Here is an 18821-nt window from a genome sequence, read left to right on the forward strand (position 1 = left end):
CTTCAAACACAAAAGGTTGCTCCCCTGTGAGGGCCCTCATACTTCCATGTTATCTCTCTTTATCTGCTTCTGACAATTCCAATCTCAGTTCAGGGTCACCTCGGTGGCTCAGTGGTTGGGCTCAGGGCATGATCCCAGGGTCCCAGGATCGAGTCCCACATTGGGCTCCCTGCATAGAGCCTGCTTCTCCCTCTGCCTGTGTCTCTGCCTCTCTCTCCTCTCTCATGAATAAATGTTCTTTTTAAAAAAGAGATGAGCACGTTCAATTGTATATTGGTGTGTTCCCCGTGACCCCTGACTCCCTGCTGGCAATATGAGTTCCATCAAGGCAGGAGTGAGTATGTGCTGAATAAATCTTAACTGAATAAGAGACTTCTGGTGTCCTGGTTAAGGAGTACACATCTGGATCAAACCCCAGCTCTGTCACTGGGGAGCATTTGGTATTCTGCCACAAAAAGGAACATTTGGTGGCCATCAGAGTATTGTCTCCCCTCTTCATCATCTGTAAAACGTGACTCATGGGGCAGCCCGGGTGGCTCAGTGGTTTAGTGCCCCCTTCAGCCCAGGATGTGATCCTGGAGACCTGGGATTGAGTCCCACGTCAGGCTCCCTGCATGGAGCCTGCTTCTGCCTCTGCCTGTGTCTCTGCCTCTCTGTCTCTCTCATAAATAAATAAATAAAATTAAAAAAAATGTGACTCATGATGGTATGCGCCTCAGAGGCTGTCAGGAGGGCTGAATGAGCTCACCCCTTGGCCTACTTTCTAGACATCATAAAATGTTCTAGAAGTTAGCTGTGATAATGGCCTCTGACATTACTATATCTATGGCCATTGCTGCCGCTGTTCCTGTTCCCATTTTTTTTAAAGATTTATTTATTTGATGGGGGCGGGGGTGTGTGTGGTGGAGAGCACAAGCAGGGGGAGCAGCAGGCAGAGGGAAAGGGAGAAGTAGGCTCTGTGCTGAGCAGGGAGCCAGGGAGCCCGACGCAGGGCTCGATCCCTGGACTCCAGGATCATGACCTGAGCCGAAGGGACAGGCTTAACGAACCGAGCCACTCAGGTGCTCCTCCTGTTTCCACTCTTAAAAGACACATGTGGAAAGGAAGCAGGATCGCACCAGCATCCCAGCCGAATCTGACACGGAGCTCCCACGGGCCGGGCACTGCTCTAAGGCTTCACCTGTAAGGTGTGCACTCCCACTGGCCCTAGTTTATAGACGAGGAAGCTGAGGCACAGAGGGGTTAAGGAACCTGTTCCAGGTCACGCAGTTAGGCCACGGGCACAGACTACAATGGATACCGGACTGACGTCCCTCCCTGACACTGGCCCTGTCTCTGAGCTCCTGCACTACTGTCAGTCTAGGCCGGAAGAAGGGAAGAAACAAAGCAAAACGTTCTAGCCTGTGCGGACAGGGAATGCTCTGGACCGAACGTTTGTGCCCCTCGCCCTGGGCCAAGGTCACATGTCGAATCCTCCTGCCCCCCGCCCCAGTGGGACAGCATCTGTAAGGGGGGTCCTCGGGGGGGTGATTAGGTCTCAAGAGTGGGGCCCTCATGAATGAGAAGAGAGCCCACTGAACGCTCCCTCACCCCTCCCACCATGTGAGGACACAGCACTATGACACTGTCTAGGAACCAAGAGGCGGGTCCTCACCACACACTGAGTCTGTCTGGGCCTTGGTCTTGGACTTGCCAGCCTCTGGGATAAGAGAAATAGATGCATGTTGTTTAAGCTTCCCACTCTGTGTTCTCTCCCGGCCTCCTGGATGGATGAGAACAAGGAGCATCCTGCTGGGCTCTGCACTGCCTCGCCCACCCCAGTACCTAAGGCAGGTGTGAGCAGCCAAGTCAAAGGGTGTGTGTGTGTGTGTGTGTGTGCGCACGTGTGCGCACGCAGGGAACCTTATGTTTCCACCCAGAGCCAAGGCACCCAGCAGGGTTTGCTTGTTATTCACGGACTTCAAATCAGGGAAGTAAAAATATGACGCTGGGGGGAGTGTGGAAGACAGGCAAGGTGCCTGCCTCTCAGGAGTCTGACCTCACCCCTTTCACCCGGGCCTGCCAGCCTCCATCTATACCCGCTCTCCTCACATTGCTGCACTTCCTCCCTCTTTAACTGCATCCACAGGTTAGTGGCAGGTTCAGTCTCTAGGGCCCTTCAGGGGAAACCACCGCCCCTACCGCCCCCTGCCTTCTCTGTTTCCATTTGAGGATTTCACCTGCTGCTCTTCTCACCCACAGCAGCAAGAGAGCCTGGGATGCACACCTGGCACTGCTGCTTCCAGGGCCAGTGCTCTTGATTATTTTCCTGTCTCCTGTTATGCGCTGAATTGTGTCCCTTGCTGCCCAAATTCTTATGTTGAAGCTCAACCCCCAGTATGTCAGACTGTAACTGTACCTGGAGGGAGGGTCTTTAAAGAGGTAGGTAAATTAAAATGAGGTCAGTAGGGTGGACCCTAATCCCATATGACTGGTGTCCTTAACAGAAGGGGAGTTTGAGATGTAGACATGTGCCGAGGGAAGATGATGTGAGGACACAGGGAGAAGACAGTCGTCAGTAAGCCAGGGAGAAAGGCCTAGAACAGAAGGCCTTTCTGCATGGCATTCAGAAGAAGTGAACCCAGCTAATGCTCTGATATGGGACTTGTGGTGCCAGAACTGTGAGATAATTAGGTTTGGTTAAGCCACCCGTTGGTGGTACTTTGCTACAGCAACTCTAGTAAATGAACACACCCTCCTTCACCAGTCACTTCCCATCGGCCTGCTTTTCCACCACAGAGATCCAGTGAAGCCCTACATGTAGCTGGCACTACACTAAGTATTGGTAATTCAGTGGTTGGTAAGATAAAGTCCCTGCCATCAAGGAGATTACATTCTAGGTGGGGCGGGGGGGACACAGAAAGAAAAGAAAACATCTAGAGACGAATGCTACAAAAAAATAAATAAAATAGGGTAATGGGATATAAACAGGGTGCAAATGAAGTAAACAGGGAATTCCTCTCTGAGGAAGTGAGATTCTCCCAGAGACCTAAAAAAACAAGAACAGTCCAGACAAGCAGGAACACGCTGGGAGAGCATTCCAGGCCGAGGAACAGCCTGTGCAAAGGTCCTGAAGCAGGTCTGAGTGCATTAGAGGAGCAGGCCCCGTGTGGCCAGACTATGGGGAGCTGAGGTTGGAGAGGTGGGCAGGGACCAGATTCATGCAGCACCCTGGGAAAGAGGTCAGATGTAATTTCTCTTTTATTTCCTAGGTTGTCATTCATCCGACCTGGGCCAGTGTCTTCACTCACCTGCCAACCGTCATGCACTGGGAAGGGAAAGCACGGTGCAGCCCAGCCAACTGCTATTGTTCTAGGCATTAAAATCTCAAACTGCGAACGCAACCCTTGTCACTGCTGCCAGAAGGGATAGGAAAAAAAATAGAGAGATGAAGGAGAGCATCATCCCTTCCAACCCCTGCTGAGTATGCAGAGTGAGGGACATATGGAAATTAATATATGCAGCCCCGATCACACGGCTCTGCTCGGCATTTTGATTAAACGCCGACGGTTATTAAATACTCTCCTTCTCAGAGCTCATCTCCGAAAGCCAATGTTGCTTTTCATCTTGAACTCTGATGAACTGTCTCAATTCTGTTCACACACCTCGGCTGCGCCGTCGCCCACCGAAGGCTGGCGTTTGAGGAGGATGGAGAAAATCAATATGAAATGTCAGGCGAGAGGTCAGAGCGAGCCCGTTTCCCCAGCCGGCAGGAGCCAGGGCCGCCGCCGCCGCCACCGAACAAAGGGGGATGTGCATCGAAGAAGGTGGGCACTTCGGACGAGTCAGGAAAATGCATTTTGTTCGCTTCTTAATTAGATTAGGAGGCTGGCACTGGCAATTCAGAGCAGCGCTGTGGCCGGGGTGGGGATGGAGCGTGGGAGGCAGGGCTGGGGGGGCGGGGGGGGTGGCCCTTGGGGCCTTCCTGGGGACCGTCCCCAGGCTCTGCCTCTCTAGGGCTGTGTGACCCAGGCCCCTGGGGGGCACCTGGGGGTGTGGGCCCCATGACTCTTCCTGGGTCTCTTGTCGAGGGTCAGGTCACAGCTCGGAGGTGACCGCCTGGGGGGCAGGCTCCTTGTCGCACTCCCTCGCAGCACCATGAGCCTCTCCTACCTTATTACGGTTGCAATGTCCTGTTTGCCATTCCCTGATGAATGGGTCTTTCTTTCTTCAACCTGCCTGGGCCGTGGGGTGCCTAGATATTTGGTCAAGCATTATTCTAGGTGTTTCTCTGAAAGTGTGTCTGGATGACTTGAACATTTAAATTGATAGACTGAGTGAAGCAGATTGCCCTCCCAAATGTGGGTGGGGCTCATCCAATCAGTCAAAGGTCTGAACAGAACAAAAGGCCAACCCTCCCCAAATAAGAAGAAATTCTTTCGCCGGACCCCTTTGAGCTGGGACGTTCATTTTTATTTCCCCCTGGATTCATACTTGAACTGAAAATACTGGCTCTTCCCGGATCATGAGCCTGCTGGCCTTTGGATTAAAATTATACCATCAGCTCTCCTGGGTCTGAGGTCTTGGACTTGGACTGCAAATATACCATTGGCTCTGTGGGGCTCCTGCTGCACCACTGTGGATCTTGGGACTTGTTGGCCTCTGTAATTCCATGAGCCAAATACTTCTAATAAATCTCTCTCTCATATGCACACATGTATATGTCTGTCTGTCTATCCATCCACCTCCTATTGGTTCTGCTTGTCTGCAGAACCCTCACTGACAGAGATAGGATGCTCCATGCGGAGGAAACCAGGTATGTCCTCCGCCTGGCAAAGTACCTGATGTATTAGTATGTGCTCAACAAAAACAACTAAAACAAATGAATAATGGGGCTTCATGTCATGGGAAAAGAGTTAAGGCTGTAGCACTGCACCCCAGCTGCAGGCCCGGTTTGGCGGAGTTCAGGTCTTCTGTGGGAACTACTGCTGCCACTTACTGTCCCCTGTGTGTCCAGCAGACACCAGGTTCTTAGGCACACGTTGGCATCTCCTTCCAGTGAACAGTCGGCCCGATGAAGCCGTTCCGATGAATTTTACTTTCAGGGGAGGAACTTGGGGCTCAAAAGGATTAAATAACTTGCCCGAGGTCACACAGAACTGAAGGTCAGAGCGCAGTTCCAATTCCAAAGCTTCTGCTCCAAACCTTTCTGGTTCTGGGAGTTCCTTTTCCCACCCCGAGCTCCGGGTTCATCAAACCTCCCAGTGAGCTTTATTCTTCAGTACCTGGGTCTGCCACCCAGGGCTGTGAGCACACTGGAGTTCCTCGCGCCACCTCCAGCATCCACCTTGGTCAGGGGACCTACCAGCCAGTTCTGGCTTCACTCACCAGAGAAACCTGCCCCCCCACTTCAGGCTGCTCAGGGCACCCCACACAGAGCAGCTCCCCAACTGACCCCCAAGCCTTGACTCTGCCCCACTGTGGCTCTCACCAGTCCCTGTTTCACATGCCACTTATGTCAACCTTCAGGCATTCATGCATTTATTGAACAAGTATTTACTGAGCACCTACTTATGTGCCAGGCATTGGCAATGTGGTGTGAGCAGAACAGATTTAGTGCTTATCCTCAGAGGGTTTGTGTTCTGGAGGGGAAGGGTGGTGAGCAATGAGTATCTACGCGCGATGAAGGCCAACCTCTGATACTGCTTACGTCACCGTAGTTATTTAAAAAACAAATGTCCCTTTTCCTCTTCTCTTCCTTCTGATTTCCATCCTGAATGTCCTTTGTCTTGAGACCAAAGCAATATTTTCTACTTCTCCTTTCTTTCTTCTCACTGCCACTGTGTTAATCTTCCATAAACCATAAATTCTATCACTCTATTCTCCAGCCAAACGATCTCAAATTACTCTCCACGTGTTAGGGACTGTTTTTCTCAAACTGGGGCACATGTACATATCTGAGGAGGAGTAGGAGGAGGAGGAGATGGTGATGCACCAGGCAGTGCAGAAAGCCATAGGATAAACACTCTCTTTTGGGAACACCAATTTTGCTTGAAATCTGGGAGTAGGGTAGAAATATAATTATTTAATTAAACTGAAAATAGACATTTTATGGGAGTAAAATGCAAAATCCATGCAAAATCTTAAGATGGAGAAGTAAGACTTCAAAGAACATCTGTTATGGTTGGCACTTCCCCAGGGTCTCAGGTCTCACCTACTGTTTTGTTTGTGCTGGTGGACCTGGCTGAGCCCACGGGAGAGGGTGGGCTGCTACTGGGCTCCCTCCACCACAGCTAGGCCCTCCTGGTCTACCCCAGTACTCACTGTTGGGGCCAGCAGGTGAAGCCTGCTCAGGGAGCTCGTGGAGCCTTTGGCTTTTAAGCACTCAGTCCCCACTAGTTGGGAGCTACTTCTCTCCAACAATGCCTAGAAAACCATCATGACTGTGGCTGGTGAGTCCAGTTGCTCTTTATTTAACCCATCCTCTTCCTCTGAAGCTTTTCTCTAGTGCACACTACGGCCACGGGCATTTCTAAAGTTCTGGTCCCAAAGCCACCACCTCTCCAGGAGGGTACTAACCACTTCCTACAGGTGCTTTTTTTTTTTTTTTTCTAATTGACATATAATTGAAATATGACATTATATAAGTTTTAAATATACAACATAATGATTTGATATATGTATATACCACAAAATAATCACCAATAAGCCTAGTTAACATTCATTCCCACACAGAGTTACAAGTTCTTTTTCTGGCGAAGAGAACTTTTAAGATGTGGTCTAGCAACTCTTAAACATGCAGGAGAGCTTTATTAACTTAGTCACCATTTCCAGTTGCCATTTGTGATTGCCTGTATACTCTCAGCCTCTCACACAGTCCAGGAGGCCCTGTTACCACCAAGATCTGTCCAGAACCCGCCAGCCCCTCTCCACTGGCACACCAGCACCCCTGTCCAGGCCACACTCATCCCCAGATCGCCTGCCAGCACATTGCAATGATCCCCTAACTGGTCTCCCTTCAGGGAACTCTGCAGATTCATTCTCTCCATGGCAGCAAGAGTGATGTTAAAACACAATTCGGATCATGCCACAATGTGATGTGACAGGGTCTCATTCACCTCTGGATTACATGCCTTAAGCGAACACTTGTGGAATTGAACATGAGGGTTCCTATGTACCCACACACCAGATGTGGTGCGGATTCTGAGTCAGGCCAACACCTGGACTTTGCTGCCAGGGGATGTCAGGTGGGGAAGGAGATCCAAATCCTCTAGGTTCTCCCCTCCTCCTCCTGCAGGTCAGGGGCCTGGCCTGCCCACCCCATCACCCCATCCACTGTGCACAGCTTGCTACTCACATTTGCTGTGCCTGTCACACAAGGCCGACGCCCTCATGTCACACAGCCGGATTGTCCCTTTGCTGCTGCTGTACACGAAGCTGTTGCAGTGATGCGGGTGGAACTCGGCTGCTGTGATCACCTCCGTGAGCTCCTCCATGTTGGCCGGCTTAATGTCGACGATATCTGGCACAGGTGAGTCAAGGACGGGACCAGGACCGGGGGCAGAAGCTCAGGGGTGATGAGTAGCGGCACCGCCTAGTTTTAGGGTAACCTGTGAGCATCTACCACACACAGGGAATCTTCACGGTAACCTTGCAAGCAAATGAGGCAGGGCTTACTGGTCTTGGCAGATGAGGCCGAGGGATGCCCAGGTCTGAGGCATCATTAGAACTCAGGTCTCCCTGGCCTCTTTTGAGTATTTCATCCTCCACCACATAGGGAACCCGTCTCATCGCCCATCAAAGTTGTCTGCTCATGCATTCAGGCTAAAATGTGCCAAGCCACAGAGACAACAGTGGTGAAGAAGCTAGCCCCATTCCAACTAAATGATTCAGTTCACTTGAAACTTTCCCCCGATTAGGCTGATAAATGATACCCACAATAGATTGTGAATCCTCTTCCACGAAATCCCTGAGATCTTCTTTAATAACACGCTGGTGAGAGTAAGAATAGCTGCTGCTACCATTTTGTGAGCACTGACCATAGGCCCATTGTTTGCAAAGCAGATCAGTACTTTAGTGCAGTTAATCCTTAGAACAGCTCTGTAACCTGTCCTTTTCTTATTCCCTCCAGGGATGGAGATGGGGGCCTGCCCTGTGTCACAAGGCTGGAGAAGCAGCACCAGGATTTCCTCCCAGGGGCCAAACTTGTGCTTTTGAGTAATTATGCAAAATGTCTCTCATCGAAGACACTACGGAGGACCTCAAGCTTCCATAAGCTGTGATTTGCCTTAAGAGCTTGGGTGGGAGTTTAAGCACCAGAAAAAAAGCCCTCCAGTTGGATGGTGGGACAGTTTCAGCCTCCCATGGAATAGACCTTTGTTTTATCATCTGTTTTTTTCTTCCTCAGTATTTTCCTTTCTGATCAAGAATGATTATACCTCCATTTTCAAAGACCTCGTCCTTAATTACTGAAACGGATCATTTGGCCTTTTAATTGTGGAGATGCCTCAGTGGATGTAAGGACTTTCAGGAGGATGTCTGGCATGTGGGAGGGAACGAGTCTGTGCTACCCTGGAGTTTGGGGGACCTGCGTGCAGGGTAGGAAGCACCTGTCTGAGGCTGTGATGCCGAGGACCCGAAACTTCCTGCAAAGAAACGGGCCTCGTGATGTGGGTGCTGTTACACAGGAAAGCTGACCAAAGTGATTCCCACTTTCCCAAGACTTCATCACTTTTGAGCCAGCTTTCTGATTGGGCCCCATGTATATATCAATAGGTGGTATTCGCTTAACATTGTCCTTCTGGTCGGCTTAAATCAACTCTGTTTCCTAGCCTTGTCTAAGCTGTAACCCACTATTCCTAAAACTGTGGGTTTAACGAGCTGGTTACATTTTAAATAATATGCATGAAATAAATGCATACCAATTAAAATAAAAATGTTTACGTCTGTGCCAGGAGCTTGTATATCCCATCTGGGGAAACAGTGCAATGATTCAACAAGAAGTAACTTAACACAGACTCTGTTATTAGGTGGGGATGGATGTTTCATAAAGTTAGTAACACAGTCCCCCTCTTTTTAGAGTATACATAAGGGGGGCACCTGGGTGGCTCAGTGGTTCAGGTCGTGATCCTGGGGTCCTGGGATCCAGTCTCACAGCGGGCTCCCCGCAGGGAGCCTGCTTCTCCCTCTATGTCTCTGCCTCTCATGAATAAATAAATAAAATCTTTTAAAAAAAGAGTATATATATGGTACAAATAAATGTGCTTGTATTTTTAGTCATACCAGCATCAACATAAGCATCTGTTACCACACACCACCTAAGCTCCAGCACACAATCTGGTGCAATAATGGCTCTGTACTTGGTTTTGCCTCTTTCCCCTTCAATGATCTGTTATAAGTCCTGTCGTGGCTTTCCAAAATTAGTCTGAGGCTGAACTAACACTGCATTTTACTACAATTTGCCCCACCAAACTCAGATGCAAATATCACTTGGGTCTGCAGAGCATGTAGGTCCCCTGGATTCACAAAATACTACCTTTCAACTCAACTGCTGCCCGAGTTATAAATATGATTGCAGTTAGCACCACATGCTGGGGGGCAGGAGGCTGTGTCCCCTAGGATGTTCCAAGCTGCACCTCTGATGTTCTCTCCAGCTCCCTGACCTATACCCTGGGCTTGGTGTCCACACCACGGGATGGGGTGAGCAGAGGTTAGTGTTCAGCTGCCGTCAGATCTCATCGCCCTCCAGAAAGAGCTTCCATACCCTACCGTGCCAGTGAGCATGTTTCTCTTTTCCTAAAATAGGGCAAGAAAATCTGGTGTCAGCTTTCTCAACCTCTACCAGTAGAGCTCTAAAAACAAGCTTAACTGGAAAGGATCTTTGCTGTGTGGGAGGGGGAGGTGCCGCATCTACTATTTCTTTCTTACCTAAAAATAAAGCCCCAAAGTCAGAATGTGTGAAAATGAAGTGCTTAAAGATATCTATGAAAGCAGGAAGGAACATCGCCCAGCATCTAGAACAGCATCACGGGGATGTGCGCACAGAATCTGCTGAGGGCTGCTTCCCCTGGATCCATGCTCCCTCCCTCTCACCCCCAAGCTGGACTTTTTTGAGCCTCTCCATCATCTCTCATCCTCAAGCATCACCCCTTTGACTAGTATGTCTGACTCTACGCGGTTCAGAGATGATTCAAATCCTCTCTTTAATAACTGCGAAGGACAAGAGAATAATAACCAATAGTTCATGTTTACCAAGTGCCACACATTGTCCCATTTGACCTTCATCTCAGCCCTATGCGATCAATACTATGAACAGGCCTATTCTCCAGTGGAAGAAGCAGTAACTGAGGTGAATTCATCAAGGTCACAGGACTAGGAAGAGGAGGAGCTGGGATTCCAACCCAGTCTGTCTGGCTTCAGAGCCTGGGTTCTTGACCACATGCTACTCTCCCTCCCCTGAGGAAAGGCCCTTCCAGAGACAGCCATTCTGAGTGCAGTCATTCTGGCTCTCTCGAAACAACCTCTGGCTAATCTGAGAGGGCAGCCTCTGTTCTTTTAATTCACCGACCACCCTGGTGGCTGCATTTTTTGAAATCAGAATTTGGACATAGCATCTCAGGATTTCTGCATCCTAGGATGTGATAATTACTTTTCTCTTTTTTGAACCACGAACTGGAACAGAAACATACGGAATTTCTTGAACTGTTAACCGATGGAGGATTTGCTGAGTTCTAAGAACATTTGGGACGAGACTAATAACTAAAAATTCAATGGCTTATGGGGATGATGGGACAGGGTATTTCACATCTACATCATCCAGAAACCCAGTCCTCTCCTCTGACTCTGTTCTAAAGGGAGATGCACACCTTCAGCATATGTGGTTTTGCCCTTCATGTCAGGAGGAAAAGAGAAGAGAGATAAGCAGTGAATGGCTCCCTGTATTATCTTGAAAACAGAATGATGCATTTTGACAGTCAATTTTCTCCTCCCTATGCTTTAGAGCTCTCTATCCAAATTCTTTCCCTGTTGTCCCAAAGAACTAAATGGCAAAAGCAAAACATAGCACTGGATTCACGGCTAATATACAAGGCAGACAGCCAACAGATTGCTATTAAATTAACCCTGGGGCTTGACAGATCTGTTCTTCCTGACCCCAACTGCTTATGGCATTCCTTATTAATGCTGAGCCCAGACAAATTACCTCTACTAACAAAAGGGGTTAATCTGCTTCTCTGTTGGGACTCTGGAGGCAGCTTTGAGGACAGGAGGGGGCACAGTTAGTTTGGCAGCTGAGCTCCATGCTTGGAAGGCAGAAGGAGGGAAGGTGAGGGCATCACTGTGCCAGGCAGGGCCTAAGGCATCATTTAAAATAATAATTGAAGACACTGGGAGGTCACCCCTTAAGGGATTGGCTTCAAACAAATAAGAAGCCAGAGCCATAAATTACATCACCAGTGGGGTGAGGGAATGGAGAGGGTAATGGCAGGATGCTAAGGGGTAGCACAGGAGCCATTCAAAAGTCATTTCCCTAATCTCCAATTTAGAAAAAGCTTTCTATGAAAAAAAAAAAAAGTCTACTGCAATGTGATAAAAGAGATTGACAATAACCTGTGTATAAAGAAATAGGGAAATGATTGAAATTTGATCTACCTCAATAAATTGTTTCTGAAATGGAAATTCCAAGTCCGTTAAAAACCATGAAATATTGTATCTATAGCATGATCACAATGTCATTTAAAACTTACACTCTGAAAATGATGAGCTAAAAGGCAAATTACTAAATGTTAGTAATGGTTCTGTCTGGGTGAGGATAGGGATTTTCAATTATTAGTTAACATTTTTACAATTTCTTTTGATCATGTCTTACAGGACAGAAAAAGACAAGGTATTTTCACTTCTTTCTATCTATATACAGCCAGTAAAATACAAAATATATATACAGTCTGACCAGAATCATGTAAAAAATGAGAGAGAGGGAAAGACAATAGAGAATGGAAGGAAATATGGTTAATACCTTACAGGGATTAGTTGGAGGGTCAGCATGTAAGTCACCCTTTAGTAACTCTAGCTTACAAAGGGTGATTTACCTTTACCATTGGTTCATTCATTCCTCCATGTAAATCCACAAATGTTAACAAAGAACCTGCTAGTACTTTTCTGGGTACAGGGGATACAGTCATGACCAAAACGGACCAAAAATCCTCCTGATCTGTGGAGCCTATATCCTAGCAGGGCATATGGTCACTAAGCATGGCAGATAAATATAATATATAATAGACTAGATGGTAATAACTGCTAAGCAGAAAAATAAAGCAGCGATGAGAGAGAGAAATGATATATGTGTGTGTATATCCTGGACTGAACAGGAGAAGGCTTTCTGGATAAATAGAGTTAAGATTTTTTCCCCTTTTATTATTTATTTACTTTTCTGAGTCCTTATAGTTCAATTAGCTAGCGCGATGTTAAAATGGTGATGCTATTCCCCTGTATATACACCAAAACTAGGTGGGGAGATTACAGATGATTCTATGTATCTCCACGATAAGTGCTTATTTTTAAACAACAAAAAAAAATAGTTTCCTTGTGTTAGAACCACCTATGAGAGAGTTGAGAGACCAGGAGCCTCATCAACATGGGTAAAGTTCAAGATAATACTGTGATAAATAGGGATCCCTGGTGGCTCAGCGGTTCAGTGCCTGTCTTTGGCCCAGGGCGTGATCCTGAGTCCTGCATCGGGCTCCCGGCATGAAGCCTGCTTCTCCCTCTGCCTGTGTCTCTGCCTCTCTCTATCATGAATAAATAAAATCTTAAAAAAAAATACTGTGATAAATATCATGATTGTAACAAAACTGGGTCAGGAGATTGGGATTCAATTCTGATTCCAAGTCTGTTTTGCTTGGAAAATGTGGGCAAGTCATTTTCTCTCTCTGGGTTTCGATTTTTTAGCCTTTGAATGGGTATAATCCTATTTACCTCGATAACCTCTGAGAATTGTGATTATGAAATAATTTCACGAGACAATTATTAAAGGCTTTATGGTAGCCTGGATAATCCCATCTCTCACTCTCTCTCTCAAAAAAAAAAAAAAAAAAAGCATCTAGTTTTCCCCAGATAGCTTTATATGTTTCAGTTTTGTGGGCTTTTAAAGGTGATATCCTTGTACACTTGTCTTTATCAGTGCCGATTCTGACAATATTTTTTGTTTTGTTTTGTTTTCTTTCTAAGCCCTGCCAATCAAGGGCAGGAAAGCCAAAAAGGAAGCCTTTCAGCAGGCCAGGCTGGAAATCTACGTTCGCCTGGGAAAGACACCCATGTTCAGGAGCAGTTGAAGTTTTTCATGTAGCTGTACTTAGAGTCTGCCAATACTGAAGGTGGAGAACAGCCTATCTTGGCCCTGAGAACTACCCGCAATAGAGTTGGATTTCCTTTTAGGAGACATGAATTGCTTTGAGGGCTTTTTCCCCCTTTCCAAAGTCTGAATGAAATCTTTGGATATTAAGTACTGATTACAAAGCATCCAGATCTTATTAGCTGAACGGATGTGTTACTTGATGATAAGACACTGGCAATCTCTGAAGAGGACTCCAAGGGATATTCTTCTTTTAAGAGCTTAAAAAAAGCCAATGTGCAAATATTTATGGAGGGTTTGCCAATTGCTAGGCTCAATATGAGAGACCGACAAAGAGACATATGGTGCCATATTAGTTACTGCTTTAAGTATGTCCTGAGCTACAGAAGACACAGGGCTGAGATGAAATTCATGATTTGGGTTGGGGGGGGGCACTTGAAAATCTCATAACCACAGACTCTTTCCTATTTTATTCGTGTGACAGAGAGCTTGAATTCCACCATTAGGAAACACCCAGTATTTTCTTCAAAGGTCAGTTCAGATGTTACTTTCTTTATGACTCATTCTAGCCAAATTTCTTTCATGATTCTCCCTTTCTTGTGTAACCATAGCACCTTGAATACACCTAACACTTAATACATATTATTATAATCAATTGAGTAATTTGAGATGGTGTGATAGGGTATATTTTACTGGAGTATGGAGTATGAAAGACTGAATCTCCAAGTCTGGACTAGTTACATAATCATGAAAGCCTTTAAATTTGTTAACTCATCTACAAAAAGGCAGACAACTACAAAGGATGATGTGTAGATTATACCTGGTGCTTAATACAGGCTCCAAAAATTGTTAGTCTCATCTTCCCTAGTATGTTGACATGTCTGTCTTCCTCTGTCCATATACTTGCTTTGCTGGTTTTGTGATATGTTAACTTGGTTAGGCTGAATCCTTAAGAGTTCCCTTTCTAGGATGTCTCTGGTTATGGTGGGGTAACATGGGCTCAGGAAAGTTGAAGGACAGAAGAGAGGAAGCATGTATCACACACACATCTTCTCCTTTCACTTATTCAATCAAACACAAATCCAGGTGCTTCTGTAAGGGAATCTGCAATTCTACAGATGTGATTAAAGGCCCCCACAGGTTGACTTCAAGTTAACCAAAGGAAGATTCTCTTTGGTGGGCCTGAATTAATCAAGTTGAAGACCTATAAAGGAAAGCTTAGGCCCTCCCTGAGGAAGAGGCTCTCTCTTCCTGACTGCCATGTGTGGACAAGCTTCAAATCATCCTGTGCTCTTCCAGCTTACTTGTGATTTTCCATTTCTGACTAAGTGCCTAACAGACCCTGACTTGCTTGGCCAGCCTCACAACTGCAAGTCTAGTTCATTAGAGTAAGTCAGTCTCTCTCCTTCTCCCTCCTCTCCTGCCTTTCCCTCTCTCTGTAGACAGATGGACAGACAGACACACACATGCAAAGAGCACACACACATACAGTGCTCCTGCAAGAGTTTTGCTTTTTGCTTGAACTCTAGCTGATACATCTAAGCTTCAGATTACAAGAACCATAATACCAGGGATGGAGTTTTATTCAAATGGCATTCCAGTACACATAGTAAGTGTTCAATAAATGTTTATGGATTTTACTTTAATTCATTGTGACTTAGCAGCATTCTCTAGGCATAGTTTTTTTTTTAATGCAGAAAATCCATCATAGGTCAATAATAGGTCAAGATGCCAGGCCTGGATACTGTAAATCGTTTAGCTTGTGGTTTTCTTAGGAAAGAACGGGATCCAGGCAACAAGATTAGAAGAACAGGGGGATGGGGAAATGTTACAGATAATAATAGCTACTATTTATTAAGCTTTCTCCCTGTGCCAAGGTACTTGGCTAAGAAATCAACACTATGATCTCATTTAATACCCACAACAACCTTACAAGATAGATGGTATTATTATCTCCATTAACCGATGAAGAAATGGGAGGGTCAGAAGATGTTAACAACTTGTCAAGGTCACACAGATTTTAGGAGAAAAAACTGGATTCAAATCCAGTGAATCTAACTCCAGAGTCGAACTACTAAGCTAACTACTAAGCATTCCTAACTACTATGCTATACTGCTCTGAGGAAGCTCAAAAAGCCCCAGAAGCCTACCTAGTTGCATTCTTGCCCTCTGCCCTGACAACATGAAGTCCAAAGGGCTTTCCTCATGTAGAGGGAAATCCCTCATCTCATAAATCCCTAGGTAGGACAGATACGGAGGGTCAGCATCCTCACAAGCAAAGCACCAGGCCTTCGAAAACCCACCAAGGCAGCACTTATTATGGGAAGGAGGAGGCTGCCCTGGCACATGTGGGCCAATGTGCTGGAGGTGTCACTGGAATGCTCTCCTTTTACACCAAATGCCAGTCTCAACTTGATATGTACACTTGTGGATGGAAGCCAGAGCAGCAACAAGGGAGACAGACTTGTATCAGGCCCCACAGTTTGCTTCAAAGTCTGTCTGGCAGAAAGAATCCCACCAGAATAAAAGGCAGGCCGCTGTCCATGGTACTACAGAGAGACAGAAGCCAAGAGCTGAGGTTATACAGTCCCCTGATCAGGGAATATTTTTTTTAATTTTTTTTTATTTATTTATGATAGTCACACAGAGAGAGAGAGAGAGAGAGAGAGGCAGAGACACAGGCAGAGGGAGAAGCAGGCTCCATGCACCGGGAGCCCGACGTGGGATTCGATCCCGGGTCTCCTGGATCACGCTCTGGGCCAAAGAAAGGCGCCAAACCGCTGTGCCACCCAGGGATCCCCTGATCAGGGAATAAAGTCCAAAAAGGCCTCAGCTCAGTTGACAAATGAAGCTGATACACAGGGATGCTAAGACCAAGGCCAATGATGAAACACACCAGGAGTCCAGATGTCTTCTCTCAGAGAAATCCTGTCTCATGCCCAGAGACTTACAGAGTTCTGTAAGATGTGGCTTCTGCTGACCTTTTCAGTCTTGCTTATACTATGCTCCACCAGAATGTGTAAAGCTTACACATTCTCTGGGTTCCAGTCACAGTGGCCTTTTTAGATTTCCTCCAACATTGTTTTATTACCTTCTGCCACATGCCCTTTGTACATGCTAGACCAATCTCTCCACACCTCTTTCCCAACTTAGCTCATATTCTTTTTCTTTCAGATCTCAACTCAATAATCAGTTCCTCTGCAAAGTCTTCTTTTATTCCTAGTTTCTATCAGATTTGAAAAAAGAAGCATTCACACAAATGTATTTCCTTTCCTCACAGGGCTTTCCTCTGTTTATATGTTCATTAATGTGATTATTTGATGAATGTCATTCTGAAAGCAGAAAGTTTCTTTTCGCTTCTATATCTCCATGGCCTCAGTACAGTGCTTGACACAAACTAGGTACTCGGTATACAGTTATTGAGGGCTGTATAATATTTACTTTTACTTGATAGTAGCCTATTAATAGGTCCCATATTGGACTAGGTAAAAGTCCAGATTTAACTCATTCTCATCCTTGAGAAAAGAATTCAAAAGATTCTAAGTGTATCATAGAAAACTAGTTTGAAAAGTTAGGACTGCTTCTAGCCCTAGAATATCACTAATCTAGAAATGGGTTATTATTGTCCAAAAGTAGTTAACCCATTAAGGCCAAAGTCTGACCACTTTAAGACAGAACCTGTTACATCAGATAAGGACAGACTGGCTATGGAGGGAAAGGAGAGGACTCAATCTGATCTAGTGTTAAATACAAGGCCCCGGACCTCAGAGATCCTGCAAATATGTGGTCTAGGGTATAATGAGCAATGTCTTAAAAAGAGCATCCAACTGCAAAGCCAAAGGAGGAGTCTAGAATTGAGAAGATGACCCAGGTAATGAGTTCAGTAGAATAGAAACCACCATACTAACATCTAACTTTTTTAGTTTCCTTGTCCTTTCCATGATAATCAAGCTTCTTTTGAAATCTGTTTATCATTCATTTAGCAGGGTACTGGCCTAACCATATATGTGTGTGTGTGTGTGTGTGTGTGTGTGTGTGTGTGTATATACATATATACACACACACATATGTATATAAAGAGACATAGATGGATATATTTTATATACAGTTGACCCTTGAACAGTGTGGGGACTAGGGCCAGTGATCCTTGTGCAGTCAATAATCCACATATAACTTTTGGCTCCCTTAAATCTTTGTAATTAATACTTCAATGTTGACCAGAAATCTTACTGATGACATAAGTTAACACAAATTTTGTATGCTATATATAATATATACACTGTAGTCTTACAATAAAACATTATTGGAAAAGAAATTATTGTCTAATAAAGAAAATTCATTATTGCATTTACTGAAAAAAATCTGCGTGTAAGTGGACCCACATAGTTCAAAACATGCTGTCCAAGGGTCAATTGTATGTATAACATTTATCCACATATACATATTAAAGATATAAATATATTTTATATATGTGGATAATCATATATATAAACATATTTTTAAAAATTCTCACAATCCTCTTTGATAAAACTCCTCTCTAAAGATCAAGTAACAGAGGGTTGGTTAAATTAAGAACCTTATTAAAGCTTACACATCCAGCAAGTGGTAGAGCTGAGTGTGAACTTCAGTCTTTAAGATGTTCAGAACTTCTAGAACTTTTAGGACTCCAAAGCCTGCATTTTCAATCATAATGCCAGTGTCATACCAAATGCCAGGCAGTGGAAGTCATGACTTTATTATTTAACCACACTGCAAGACCACTTGTCTTACTATTTACTTTTCTTTACATAAACTTACTTTATAATTTAAGTGGATTTTTCAGTATCTATGAAATTGCCAGACTGATATGATAGTTGTCTTTTTTAGTATTATTATGAATATCTAATTATGAAAATGAAAAAAATCCACATAGTGCTTAGAAGTACCTTGATTACCACCCAGTGGTACTTATACCACGTTCTGGGAACCCCACATTATTCTATCCTGCACCATGTTTTTCAGCCACATTATAAAAATGGCGCTAAACAATGTTTGATTTAATAAGACCTGTTGGTGTTTTTTTGAGGGTGTTTTGAAAGATGGCCGCTTCCTACCCCAGAGGTGGCTGTACTTCAGTGACAAGAGGCAAAAAGGTCCCAGTTTGTACAGTCAGCTCAGTGCTTAAGGCACTAGTTGAAAAGAACTATATAGATATCAGTGATCATCATTCTCATGATGACAATGATTATTTTACATATGGCTGCTTTAAGGGTGAATGGCACAGTCTCATTTGTATGCCAGCATCTGGCAGACTGTCACACATCTGCAGAATATAACCTAAATTGTGCTATTAATATTTCCCCTTTGCATTTTCCCCAAGGCATCTGTCTCCCCAAAGGCCTAAAGAAACCACCCGCCTCCATCTTGAAGGCCTGGAGGCAAATCCAGAAAACATGTCACCTAGACTGGGGACAGCAGATGCTCAGAGTGACAGCAGCTGAGTCTGAGCAGATTT

The 18821-nt window shown here is 45.3% G+C and overlaps 1 protein-coding gene across 16 annotated transcripts in view; it reads right to left on the reverse strand.

The window, feature by feature from the left end:
- The window catches only part of PPP2R2B (protein phosphatase 2 regulatory subunit Bbeta), a 440587-nt gene that overhangs the window by 31288 nt on the left and 390478 nt on the right, over positions 1-18821 (reverse strand). For all 16 annotated transcript variants that reach the window (XM_077897736.1, XM_077897733.1, XM_077897745.1 and 13 more), the window contains one exon: positions 7337-7501. In XM_077897736.1, the coding sequence (XP_077753862.1) occupies positions 7337-7501 (165 nt within the window). The remainder of the gene's footprint in view (positions 1-7336; positions 7502-18821) is intronic.

The sequence above is a fragment of the Canis aureus genome, chromosome 5 (genome assembly GCF_053574225.1).
Source record: "Canis aureus isolate CA01 chromosome 5, VMU_Caureus_v.1.0, whole genome shotgun sequence".
In the NCBI taxonomy this organism is placed as follows: domain Eukaryota; kingdom Metazoa; phylum Chordata; class Mammalia; order Carnivora; family Canidae; genus Canis; species Canis aureus.